The sequence below is a fragment of the Limulus polyphemus genome, unplaced genomic scaffold (genome assembly GCF_000517525.1).
Source record: "Limulus polyphemus unplaced genomic scaffold, Limulus_polyphemus-2.1.2 Scaffold5873, whole genome shotgun sequence".
NCBI lineage: Eukaryota > Metazoa > Arthropoda > Merostomata > Xiphosura > Limulidae > Limulus > Limulus polyphemus.
The window spans coordinates 2,111-15,937 of NW_013671483.1; the positions used below are offsets into that span (position 1 = coordinate 2,111).

General features: G+C 34.8%; 1 protein-coding gene across 1 annotated transcript in view; it reads left to right on the forward strand.

Annotated features, from left to right (window-relative positions):
• Positions 1–2,784: 2,784 nt before the first annotated feature.
• LOC106473090 (COMM domain-containing protein 6-like) overlaps positions 2,785–13,827 on the forward strand; it is a 37,476-nt gene continuing 26,433 nt past the window's right edge. The window contains exons 1-2 of the mRNA XM_013933770.2: positions 2,785–2,991; positions 12,670–12,735. Coding sequence (XP_013789224.1) covers positions 2,950–2,991; positions 12,670–12,735 — 108 coding nt within the window. The 5' untranslated portion in view covers positions 2,785–2,949. The remainder of the gene's footprint in view (positions 2,992–12,669; positions 12,736–13,827) is intronic.

Here is a 13,827-nt window from a genome sequence, read left to right on the forward strand (position 1 = left end):
TTCAAAGAGATATACTTAGGAGAAACACAACTGTTCAATACAGAAAGTTACAATACATGACTGAACTATATCACAGAGGAGTGTACACTGTCTAGGACTTTGAAAAACTCCACATTAACACATCTAGGTGCACTGTAATTCAGTTGTGAATAAGAAACTCCGAGTCTATGAGGTGTCAAATTTATATGCATTTGTGGTATGTTGAGGATATCTAGCAAAGCAGAGAATTCTGGACCTGCAAAAACTGGAGGTTTCCAGATCTTCATTTGCAATAGTTGGGGCACAAAGAATGAGACTGAAACACATTTCATACTGAATGCAAATGTTTAATGAAAATCTCCACAACTTACAACATGAACGATAATACTCTGTAATACAGTTCAGTGTAACACTACAAATTATAAAAGAACAAGTGATGATGGTGGTGTATGTGTAAAAAATGGAAAAGTGTGACTAGCTAGAGCAACGAAGACTATTGAACAAAAATACTCCTGTTAGTGTGTGTTCTTCCCACTGTAATCTAGATTAGCATATAAAAGAGAGTATCTTCAAGTTAAAATAGTAGAATTAACCTTTGGCAGAATCCAAGTACCTACTTGGATTTTACCGAACAGTAATAAAGAAATAATTCGTATTATAAACTAACACAATTTACACTACTACTTATTAAACCTATGGGTGCAGTTCTAATGCCTACACAAATGAAATTATAAGAAAGTCTGTGGTATTTTCTATGGGTAGAACTACACAGAAATAATATGCCAAGCTGCGATTACAGTGGAGGGAAACAACCTTAGGAGTTTTCCTAAATTCATTGAAACAGTACACTTAAATACAAAGTTATGTCAATCGATTTAAACTACCAAAGTTCCCACCAATAACATAAGTGTTAATCCGTGGGTCTTTTGTCTTGCCAAAGTGAAATGAGAACGGAAAAGTTTGAGGACAACCACTGCATAAATCTCCTACACTCAATCAGCAGACTACATATTGCAGTGTATTGTTTGTTTATTATTGAATTTTACGCAAAGATACATGAGGGCTATTTATTTTAAAAGTGAGTAACTAGAGGGAAAGCAGCTAGTCCAAATCAGTACTCGATAACCCTTGGGCTACTCTTTACCAATTAAAAAAAGTGGGATTCACCCTCATATAGTAAGCCTCCATGGTTGAAAGAGCGAGTATATTCAGTGACAGTATTCGAACCCGCGTACCATGGATTGCACGTCGAGCGACCTAACCTCCATACTAGGCCCACTATGCTTTGTAAAGAACTACAAAAAATAAAGAGCCCCCAGTGGCACAGCGGTAGGTCTGCGGACTTACGACGCTAGAAACCGGCTTTCTATACCCGTGGTGGGCAGAGCACAGATAGCCCAATGTGTAGCTTTGTGCTTAATTCCAAGCAAAGTAAAGAAATAATAATTGTTAAAATATAGTTTCCCAGAATACTGTAGTTAATTATGTGCGAAAGTATTATTAATCAGTATGCAACTGATTATAGGTACTGAAAAAATTGAATCATTTAAAGCTATTATATCAGAGAAAAACACATTCCTAGAATATTGTTGGTTTTTTTTTGTATGTCTAGTTTAACAGATGATGGCTTGAAGAAAAAATAGTAACGTGTTTTTTTTTACATGCAGTAATACGTTTTAATTGTTTATACAACGATGACACGACATTTTGGGATTTTATAATATTATAATTAAATAAAGTTTAAATCTACCTTGAAAATTAGTGTATATGTATAACTCACGAGCACAAGACACGCGTCGGAGTCATGTGCCCACTTGAAGTATTCGTCAATAAAATATGTTACGGGGAAGCAAGGTTAAACTCCAATAGGAAAAAAGAAACTTTCTGAAGACTATGCTCACTTACTCCTGATTTCAACGCTCACACGTCGTCCATGGTCGCAAGCATATAAAGATAATGTCACAAAGCTTGCAGACTTACAACGCTAGAAACCGGCTAGATAGCTCTTTGTATAGCTTTATGGTTAACTACAAACTACTACACAGCTGTTTTTGTATATTAATCGGATTTACTGTCACCTTTAAACATCATGCGTCTAAATCTAAACATGTCTCGTCGGTTGATTAGCATATGCAGTCTCGGTAGTTAATAATCTTGTACTTTTAATCTATATAATTCCATTAACAACTAGTGTACTCCAACAAAGTTTGAACTTTTAATTTGAGTCCTCTCTTGATGGATTCCTTTCTAGCACAATTCTTCATAAAATAGAGAATGTATTATAATTCTAAAAAGTTATCTAAAATGATAAATTATAAATAAAAATTAAACAAGAGGACAATATACATGAGTTTAATATTTTTATTGTTACATAAATGATTGCAAAAAACGTAACTGTGAGGTCAATATTCCTGTTTCGTTACATATCTATAATGGGCTAGACGGCCAGATCACAACCCGTCGGCCCCCAGTGGCACAGCGGCATGTCTGCGGACTTACAACGCTAGAAACCAGAATTCGATCCCATTGTGAGCACAGTATAGATAGCCCATTGTATAGCTTTGTGTTCAACTTCAAAGAAACAGAACAGTATTATTAAAATCAGACGGCATCAAGAAAAATAGGTAAAAAAACAGTAGTTCCTTACAAAATAACGAGTTATTGATATTTGGGGGAAAAAATATTTAATTTTTGCATTTAATATTTTCTATTTTCGATAGTTTTTGTCTTTTAAAATGGAATGTAGAAGAGCCATTGTGATTTATCCAACTCGAGTAGGAAAATTCGTTGCGGCGTGCAGATAAGAGTGGCCAATAGTATATCGTTTCAAACGTCACAGGTTTTACTGAAACTGAAAGTTCGTCGTCAACCACAATGGTTGTAGTATGTTTAGTGGAGTGTCAATGTTACAGTTAGTCTTGCATTTGTATTTTATACGCTTTCTTCTGTTATTTAATTGCTGAAGTGAAAATGTTTGACGATGATTTTAAACCAGAAGTTTTTCAGGAACTAGTGAGTATCTTATCCGTTATATTAAAAAAAAAAGTTAAAAGAAGAAATTAAGTACAGTATTTTTTAACCGACTGAACTAGGTTATTGGTTCTAGTTTTTTATTGAAAAATATTATGAGTATGGAAAGCAAAATGGGGAAAAAACATTCAGTACATTTTTAAAATTGTATCAAAATATGGATTTATAATAAAAAGAATACAAAAAAGTGTCTTCAGAGTCGTTTACCACAAGGGTGTGTAAAACTTAAAATTAAAATCACTAGGAAGTATCGAAAAACAAATTTCAAACGGTTACTCGTAATTTCTTAGGATCGTCAAATTCACAGATGTCCCAGAAAATCAATAATGTGTATGATAAGAAACAATTAAGGGTGTGTAGGGTCATTTACCCCCTCAAGGGCATAAAACTTGAAGCTACAATATGTTGGAAACCAAAAATTACTCTTGAAGTCACACTTAAACTCCAATACTTACAGGCGAATAACATGGCTTTATTTAAATAAATTAATATAATTATAAGAAGTATAGAGGGTCTCCAGATGCATTTACCAACTAGGAAATGTAAAACCTACAACTTCTAATTGTAATATTTGTTGGGATGGAAAACAAAAGTTTTGAAACAACACTTGCTCCTGAAAAGCTATCCTTAAATTTGCAAATTTCTTAGAGAAACAACAGGGTTTTAATATCAGAAGAAGAAATTAAACTGAGGACTTATGAGCCATTTACTGTTTCGGTGGAAGTGTAATTTTTCAGAACAACTTTGAGATAATGAGGTTTGATGGCCATGTCACACACACATGTTAATACCCTGTTGTTTGACTCTGACATTTGTTAATTTGAAATTGGCATAATAAGTGCAAGTAATTTTTCAAAATTTTTATTTACTTGCAAATACTGGAGTTTCTAGGTTTTATGCACTGTAGTGACCAAATGATCTGGGAGACCCTCATTATTATTGTATTAAAGCTCTGTTAGTGTGTGAATTTCAGGGTGGCTTCAGAAGTGCAACAAAGTTTTAAGAACTCCTATTTTCTTGTACATATTGGGTAAATGACCCTTCAGACCCCAGTTTTTCCTCCTTGTATTAAACTTATTTAAAGCTCTGTTGTTCATGTGTTACACAAAAATGTAAAGATGGCTTTGGAAGTATCAGTAATTTTCCAGTATTATTGTTTTTCAGATAATTTTGGAGCTAATGGGTTTGACGTCCTCTATTGAGTAAATGACCTTGGAGATCCCAGATTTTTTTTTTCTTATGTCAATTAAAGCTCTGTTGTTTATGTGTGACACATGTGAGTGTGAAGATGGGCTTAGAATTTTTCACAATTTGTGTTTATCATAATATGTTGTTTAATTCCATATAGTGGATTAATAATTGACCTGGAGATGCCTGTTTGTTCTCTTCCTATAATAAATCCATGTCTTTGTTATGATACAGAAACTTGTAATCAAGTTCAGCATCATGTCTAAATTAGGTTAGTGTACAATTGTTTTACATAAATTACAGTTTGTTAGAGAGGAAAAATGTTTGAGTGAATACATTTGTAGGAAAGGCATTGAAGGTTTATTTATTTTGTAGAGGCTGTTAATCTAGTTGTTAAGGAGACTTTATTAGTATAACTTAAGTAGTGCAGAGCTGTAGGTCGAAGTATTGCTTGAAGGGTTGATGAAGGATTAAGATGGGTTACAAGCATTTGGTTTAATTACGAGAGATGGACAATTAACTCAAATGTTATATAATTGATTACCTATGAGTACTGGTTACATTGATTAGTTATGTAAAATAATCCCATTATAAAAATTAAGATTAAGTTGATTAATGTGATGGAAATAAGTAATTGATCTAAATTATTGTTTGCATTTATTACTGTTTTTTATTATTTGAACTATTCAAGTAATCATAATATTGCCTTTCTGATTTATTTTCTTAACACTAGAAATAAATTGCCTAAAAACACCAAATTGTTGTTTTTATATAATTAGACACTCAACATTTTGCTTTATAGCTTCTTCAGGAACATTCAACTAAAACCAAACTGTAACTGACAGTACAATTTGGTGTTATAATGCCATTTATTTCTGGTATTAAAATGTCTTCTATATACCAGTATGCACTACAGAAATTAAATACTGATTTATTATTATTATTTTCAATTAATTCAAGGTTGTTCATCTTAATTAATTTGTTAGAACTCAGGAAAATATTCCACTGATTGAAATTAGTTCAGTGGGTCCCCGTATGTTGCATTTACCAGTTACTACCCAAGAAGACAGGAGATTGGTGTCTAATCATCCATCTGTCTCGACTCAACCAATTTTTAAATCCTCCTCACTTTACTATGGAATCTTTTCTCAATGTACAATGGCACTTTGCCCTAGGGCTCTGGTTGACCAAGTTCGATGTTACCAATGCTTATCTCCATAATCCCATAGGTTTCTCAGATTTGTGCACAAGGGTCAGGTCCTGCAATTCAGGGCTCTACGTTTTGGTCTTGCATTAGCACCTAATTTCTTCTGCAGAGTTGTACAAGGTTTTTCTCATCATCTGCATTCTTTGGGTCTGTGCACACATTGTTATATGGACGACTGGCTCCTTCTGGCACCATTCCGTCTTATTAGCAGAACAACACACAGATTCTCCTTTCAGAAGCCACAAAAGCAGGCTTTCTTATCAGACTGGAGAAATCTATTCAATCACTGATGCAATATCTCCTCCATCTGGGTGTGTTTTTCAATGCTCACTTGAGTTGAGCTCAACCAACTCCTATCAGGTTATAAGCCATGGAAAGAGCCGTCAAGCTTTTAGTTTTGTCTCCTTCTGCTACTGTGCAGATGGTTTTCTCTCTTTTGGGGATATTGGCATTCCTCGAACCTCTCATTTCTTTGGGACAAGCACATATGAGGTCTCTTCATTGGTCACTGTGTAACCAATAGATCACACATTTTGACCCTTTGGATCATCCTGTCTCATTACTCAGGAGCAACATCGTAGATTGTGAATGGTGGTTGGATCGAAACAACATTACTATTGAAGTAACCATTCCACCACCTTGTCCCGAGATCCATCTGTTCACAGATGCATCTCTTCAGGGATGGGAAGCTTATATTCAAGGTCAGGAGTTCTAGGGTATTTGGACAGAAGACAAGTCTACCCTTCATATCAACATTCTGGAACTTCTTGCAGTACACCGGCTATGGTTCAAGGTCTGTCTCTTTTGAGAGTAAAAGTTGTTATGATACATTCTGACAATTCCATGGTGGGTTCTCAGATTTCTTGTCAAGGAGGCACACATTCTCAAGACCTTTGTTTTCGTACCTTGGATCATCTCTACTGGGCTCGTGCTCATCATATCAATCTTTTAGCATGTCATGTTCCAGGAGTGATGAATTTAATTGCAGATCACTTGTCTCAACCCAACTGGATTCTTCCTATGGAATGGATGCTACATCATGAGGTTTTTTAGTGGATTTGCTCTCAGTTTGGGTCTCCAATGATCGTTGCCTTTGCAACTCATTGGAATTCTCAACTGCAGTTGTTTTGGTCTCCGATACCTCATCCTCAGGCATTGGCAGTAGAAGCATTCAGTCAGGATTGGACAGGTTTTGGATCTGTATGACTTTCCCCCAATTCAGCTATTGTCCCGGGTTCTGACTGTTGGTTGTTCCACTCCCTGTCGAGTTCTCTTAGTTTCACCATATTGGCCAACTCAAACATGATTTCTGCTTCTTCGATATCTGCAGGAATGTCCACATCTACCTCTTCCACACTGGTAGCCTCTGTTGAGACAACCTTGATCAAACATTCTCCATTCAGATGTTCGGAAACTCAGTTTTCATGCTTGGAAGTTATGCGGTCCTTTGACTTAAGGGTTTAACTTCTAAGGTTTCTCTGTATTTACCTAAATCTCTCCATAGGCCAACCACTGTCATTTATCAATGGAAATGGAATACTTATCATCACTGGTGTATTAAAAGGAATTTAAACCCTCTTCATCCTAAAGTATCTACCATATCCTGTTTTCTGACTTTGGTATTTGAGAGGCATCTTGCTTCTACAGTAGCTTTGTATAAGGCATCCTTATCCACTATTTTTTTGGTATTCTAAATTTCGAAAGATTTTTGAATCCTCAGTACTTTAAAGGTCTACTCAAATCTTTTCATATTCTTCAACCCAAATGACCTTTTTAATTACCGAACTCGGATTTCACAGTTGTTTTACATGCATTGTCTCATCCTCCCTTCAATGTCTTTGTTTCACCTTTCTCTTAGATTATATTTGTTGTTGTTGTTGGTTTGTGGACATCATCGGTCGGAGTTGTTTGCAATCCATGTGCATTGGACTCTTTATCATTTCACATTTATCCTGCTTTACATTTTCCAGCCATTTCTCACCTTTATATACACTCCAATCCTGATCATTTGTTATGTGGCTCATACTAACTCTTTTCGAGATAGTAGGAATTGATTGTTCATTCATTGGAATCCTTTTATTTCCCATGACTTATCTCCCATTACTCTAACATGGTGGCTTTGTAAGTTGATTCACATTGCTTCTAACGGATTATTGTTACAGGAGAGGAATCTTTTGCATGTCACTTCTCACCAGATTTGTCATATCTCTATTTCATTAGCTGCCCGGTTTAATTGCCCTCTGGAAGACATTGTGCAGGTTGGTATGTGGACTACTCCTAATACTTTCCTATCTCATTATTTATATGATTTGGCAGTTTTCTCATCTGAGGGTTTTCGACTACCCCCAGTAGTTATTTTAACCACATCTGTTAGATTTTAAACAGGGGTGAGTATTTCCTCAATCATATACTTTTTTATTTTCAGGGTCCTTTTTATTTTTCACTGGATCCCACTCTGTGGCTAGTGTTGACCAGGCAGGTATGCTATCTCTTTTTTTGATTCTACACTAGCAACCACTTTCACTATACTTACTACAGACCATCTAGGCACTTACTGGATGCTATTACCTTTTTATCATGGACTATCATGAGTAAAGCCAAAGGGGAACCTGCCCATCCCTGTGTATCTTCAGGTTGAATAAATCGGGGTCAGTTTGTTTTTAAAAATGTAGGGAACTGTACTGGTGGAGCTTGGAAGTCCTTACTACCCCAGTTTCCAGTTGCTGGAGTGGCAGACAGAGGATTTTCCTCCAGAGTGTTAAAATGTGTTCCTCCACTCTTGGAGATGAGGGTGAAGTTGGGGGCCATCCTACTCAGGTTCCTGGATGTTTTTCCCAGATGTCAGTAGGAGTGGCACCAGCCTTCGCAGGAGTCTACTCATAATTCCTGTCCAGATTTTACACGAAGCTATCCAGTTGGGGGAGTGCATGGCCCTTCTTTTTGATCAATGTTGGTCCACTATCTCCTCATAATTCCAAACACAATGTGGTCCCATTCTATGTCCTTGGTTGAGCACAGGTTCCACGTCTTCTCCATAATTCCAGGGGCAAGCAGAGTACTCCTTGTCCATTTGGTTGGAGAGTAAGGATGAATGTTCATAATTCAAGACCAGATGAGTTTTGTTCCTTTGGTTGAGTATGGCATACATGATCTCATCATTCCAAGCCTGGGGTGTGCCTTTTGGACTTCTTCAGGTGGAAGAGAAATTTTGTCCTCTTTGGTGTTGCTTACTTTCTCGTCGTGATTCCAGTGGTGCAAAATGCATCACTCTATGGCCACAATTTGGGATCCAATTAAAAATATATAAAATATTGCAGTCCAGTAGCCCTAGCCACCAACATGGGATATAGGTACCATGACCCCTTAATTCCAACCCCGAGTTGTAGAACCTCGACTATCTGGTTACCTATACTGAAGATTACTTATATTCTATTTCACCTTTGATATAGGAACTGAGTTTCTGGTGAAGAGCATGCCTGTTCTGGATGTGGTGCGGTTCACCCAATCTTGTACCATCTTTATCTTGGTACACTCCTGTTCTATACAAATGCTTTCTGTATGGTTCATTCCTGCACTGGCCCCTCTGCCTTCTTAATGTGGGATTCTAGCTATAGTGTCAGCGGAGGTAAGTATGTTTTGGAAGTTAACATTTTCCTAAACTGAAAATGTATTTCCAATAATATTTACCTCCACTGACACTCTTTTGCCCTACCTCCCCAATAAAAGCTGGTTTATGTATCGAAAAAGTGATTACATTATCTGAATGAGGTGCTTACGTACAGTACTAGATAAAGGGTGCATTGAAGTTGATGGAGAATTTTGTAAATTAGAATTTGCCAAGGACATTTGAGTGGGGTATAAAAGACTGGAGCAAGTGTTTTCAATGCTTAGATGGGCAAAGAGTGGAAACCCTGGAGATCAGGAAATAGCTATAGTGTCAGCAGAAGTAAGTATTATTGGAAATACATTTTCAGTTTAGGAAAATGTTAACCTTTGTTTCATTACTAGAGTGATCCAATATCGTAAATTATTTTTCCAGGTATAGTGTTTACCAATTACTATCAATATTTTTGAAACAGTGTTGCCTTGTTTCCTTACTAGAGTGTTAAAACATTGTCGAACTACTTTACCAGGCATAGTGCTCACCAGTTACTGTACAGTACTGTACTACCAATATGTGTATGAAGCAACATTCCTGTGTTCCATTACTAGAGCCTGCCAATGTCAGACTAGCTTACTGGGTGGAGTGTAATACAATTTCTACTAGCCAAGACAGCAGAGGATGTAAACACGTTGTTTTCTTGTGCTATTGTCTAAGCACATTGTTTTTATTTTTTGCTGTAGAAAAACCTTGTTTCCAGCTTTCCAACATGGCTCCAAAGCAGTCACCCAGTGATAGTAAAGTATTCCTTGAATGAAAAGAAGAAAACAATTAACTTTGGCACTAAACTGTTTAGTTCTTTAACATTCTTACATGCATGTTTTTTGTAGTACACTGTAGTTAAAAAAGCCATGTTACACCCTTTAAAAGTTATTCAAGAGTGGACCAAAATTTTTCAGGAATGCATCCCCATAATACATTTCTTAACGTAGTTTCAGACGTACATCCCACTTTTCATGAATACATCACAATGTATAATGGAGATCCCTATATTATTTTCTGTGAAAGTAATCGAGCTGTTAAATGTAATCAAATAATGAGTTGGGCAAATAATCAATTATCAAAATCCATTAATTGCCCAACTCTACTTACTACTATTACTGTCAGAATTTGTTTAAAAAATCCTATTATAGGTATAGGCTCAAATATAAGTATCCAGATATTGTAAGTATGAGAAGTAAAATGCATAAATTCAAAGTTTTATTATAACATTTTGGCATCCATAACAGCTGACAGAAACTTCTCCATAATCTTAGCATCTTGTTTGAAAAACTGTCTTAACTGAAGCCTGACCTTCATTTTACAAATCTTAACCTTGCCCTTTTATCATATTATCTTCAGAATCACCAAAAGAATCAGAGGCCTTTATCTTACTGAACCCCCTGGATAATCTATAAACACTAATAAGATGTCATTTTACTCTTTTCTCAAGCCTAAAATAACATGGACAACACAGTACATTTGGTTTTTCAAGGCTGTAATAGTTTGTATACCCACCTTTGAGGAAAGTAAAATATAATTCTGACTTTTATTTTTCAGGAAATCATTGATCTAAAACCTACTGTAAAGGCTGGTCTTCCATTACTACTGATGAACTCATTCATAAGCCAATTACCCTGTTAGAAAAATATAACTGTCTTAACTGAAGTTTAGCCTGTTTTTTCCAAATCTTAAAGTTGTGTCCTCTTTTCCTGTTACCTTTTGAGTATATATCACATAAATAAATCCAGAATCCATTATTATATCAATTCCACAGATAATGTGGTAAACATCAATAAGATCACCTCTTTTCTGAAGAAAATAAGAGAGTTCTTAACATAGCTCCATAAGCTAACCCTTCAGTCCCTTGAATGACACTAATAGCAGCTCTCTTCTGAACTCATTTTAATATAGAAGTATAAATAGTGGTTTGTATATTATGTATAAAGAGGTAGTTACATTTTTTGATTTGTGATCAGTATGTCTACATATACACCTGAAAATTTTGTTAGCATGTCTACTATCAGCAAGCACTGCCTCCATGGTTTGAGTGATTTATACACAATTATGCCAAGATCTTTTTCTTCACTCATGCATAATTGAAGGGATTCATGTCTATATAAAATGTGTGATCCAAGTTAGGAATATTAGGAACAAAATAAATGAGTTCAGGGCTCTAGTTGAAATGAAATGCTTTGATATCATGGAATATACTGGAACTTTGTTAGATGTGAATAATATTAGTAATAGGAATTATCGTGAAACTTCACACAAGTTATAATACAGTGAAATGCTTTCTAAGAGAGGGGGTATGATAGGCTGCAGCTTGTTAGAATTAAAAATGATAATCCATAAAAATGAAACTTTAAATCAGGTGTTTCAAGGGAGTAAAGTTTTTAAGTGGAAATTGTCACCTGATCAGAAAGAAGGAGTAAATGAGAAATTGTATCATGACATTAAGGTTGCTTTTAACAAGGAATTTAATGTAATAATTATATGAAACTTAATTTTAAACATGCTGACTGGGTTGTATGGTACCAACTAGTGAGAGAGAGATTTCTTGATGTCAATTAGGATAGTTTTCTATACCAAATCGCCAGAGAGCCAACCGGAAGGATGCCATTTTAGATTTATTGTTAACCACTAAGGAGGATATGATTATAAGATTTGAAGTAGGGAAATATTTGGGAAGCAAGCACTGCATAATTACATGTACACTAAGTTTGATGTTTTGATGTACACTGAGATTAAAAAGAAATTAGGTTTTAGCTCCTAATTTTGAGAAAGCTAATTTTAAGGCCATGAGACATGATTTATAATTAATGAATTGGGATAATGAATTAAAGGTTGATGTGGGACAGATTGGGAAATATTTAAAAAAGAATTTATTTTAACTCAAGAGGCAGTAGGCATGTTCCTAAAAAAAGAGGAAAATGATAACAGGAAAGCTCAAACTTGATTGGCTTACTGAAGACATAAAAGAGAAAATCAGGGATAAGTCCCATAACTTTAAGAAAGTTTAAATTCATGGATAGAATGTAAGACTTACAGAACTATAGGAAATAATAGGTGAAAAAAAAAGCTAATTGTTAAGGCTAAGATGTTTTTATAAGTATGTTAAAGGTAAACAAAATCCTAGAATTGGGTCCTTGAAGTATGCTGATGGCAAGGTTTTTGTTGAAGACAGTGATGGCTGAGTTTTTAAATGTTTTCATTATTTCCATTTTTACAAGAGAAATATTAGCAATATTCCTAAGTCAAAATAGGTAACTGTCATCTATACAAATCATTAGTTAGGCCTCACTTGTAATACTTCTGACGATCTTGTTTTATAAGTATAATATGGCTGCTAGATCTTCTACAACAGCTTCAACTAGCTGAATAATGACACATCAAGTAAACCTGGAAGCAATTTATTTACACATAAAGATGAATGGCATGATAAAGTGAAGTCCGGCATAAGGCAGCATTTGACTCAAAATATTTCAGACTTTTTTCTTCCTTTGCCTATTCTCATCCTTGTATTTTTAGGTGCTATGTAAATAAAAAAAAAGTTTCCCTCAGTATAATAAAAAATAATTTTGGAAGTTTTTTTTGTGATTTTCTGTATGTGATTTTTTTTTAGGCATTAGTTGCTGTTGCTGATTTGGGAAGGAACATTCCATCCCATGACATAGAACCCTTAATTCAGGTGAGATGAATTTACATGTACAGTGGACTTCAATTTACAAGTGAAAATATTCATTATATATTTGCTAAAGAAAAAACTGATGTGAGAACAAGATGTTGTATGATGAAATTTGTGTTTAAGGCAACATAAGCTTACATAAGTGAAGGAACAATTTAATAATCTTTTTTCCAGCATATAATAATTACTTATGTGTCATTAGTGACCCCAGAAAGACAATATGATGATTTTATTCCACACCTTGGTGTGACGAGGTAATTGACAATAGCCTCAACTATTTCAATAATGACAATAACAAGTAATCCTGGTAACTGTTTATTTGCAAATAATGATAAAGAAAAAGGTAAAAAAAAATAAAGAAATACACAAGACATTTCATAAATATGGGACAAATGACATTCACCCATGAGAAGCAAATCCAATCAGGTACCGGGAGATTAAAAACTGACATGGAAATACCTGCAGAAATGATAGTAATGAAAATTGTTAATTTTTAACTTTTCTATTAACTGGGCAGTTAAGTATTTGTTTACCTCAGCCCAGCATATGTTAATGTCATATGTTTACACTTATTAACATAACACTACATCTCAAGCTAACAAACAATAAACACCTTGAATAATTAATATCATGTGACCGAGTTATATCATATACTATAATTTTAAGCTTAACCTAGATGATTGCAGAAAATATAAGTATGAAACTTGTAAGTTATTATCAATAGAAGTTCAGTGTGTGTCTAATAGAAGTGTAATGATATGCTATGTAATGATCATGTGCCAACAGGTGCCTGCATCTGAAAGAAATAATGATAACATAAGAGAAACTTCTTTGGGTACCGATATTCTGATACTAATACAAGTAATAAAAGGTGTTCTCCAAGGTTCATGGTTAACATTGTGACATACCTTCAGTTAATAAAACTTGATAAACAATCTTTCAATGACAATATTTGTAATGTCAATTATTCTGTATAAATAATATCCCCCAGATGGCTACTTCTATCTCTGCAATTGATCATATAGAATGAATATAGAAGTAAAGAATAATCATTAACTAATTAAGAATAGTTTTTTTTTTTTTTTTTTTTAAAAC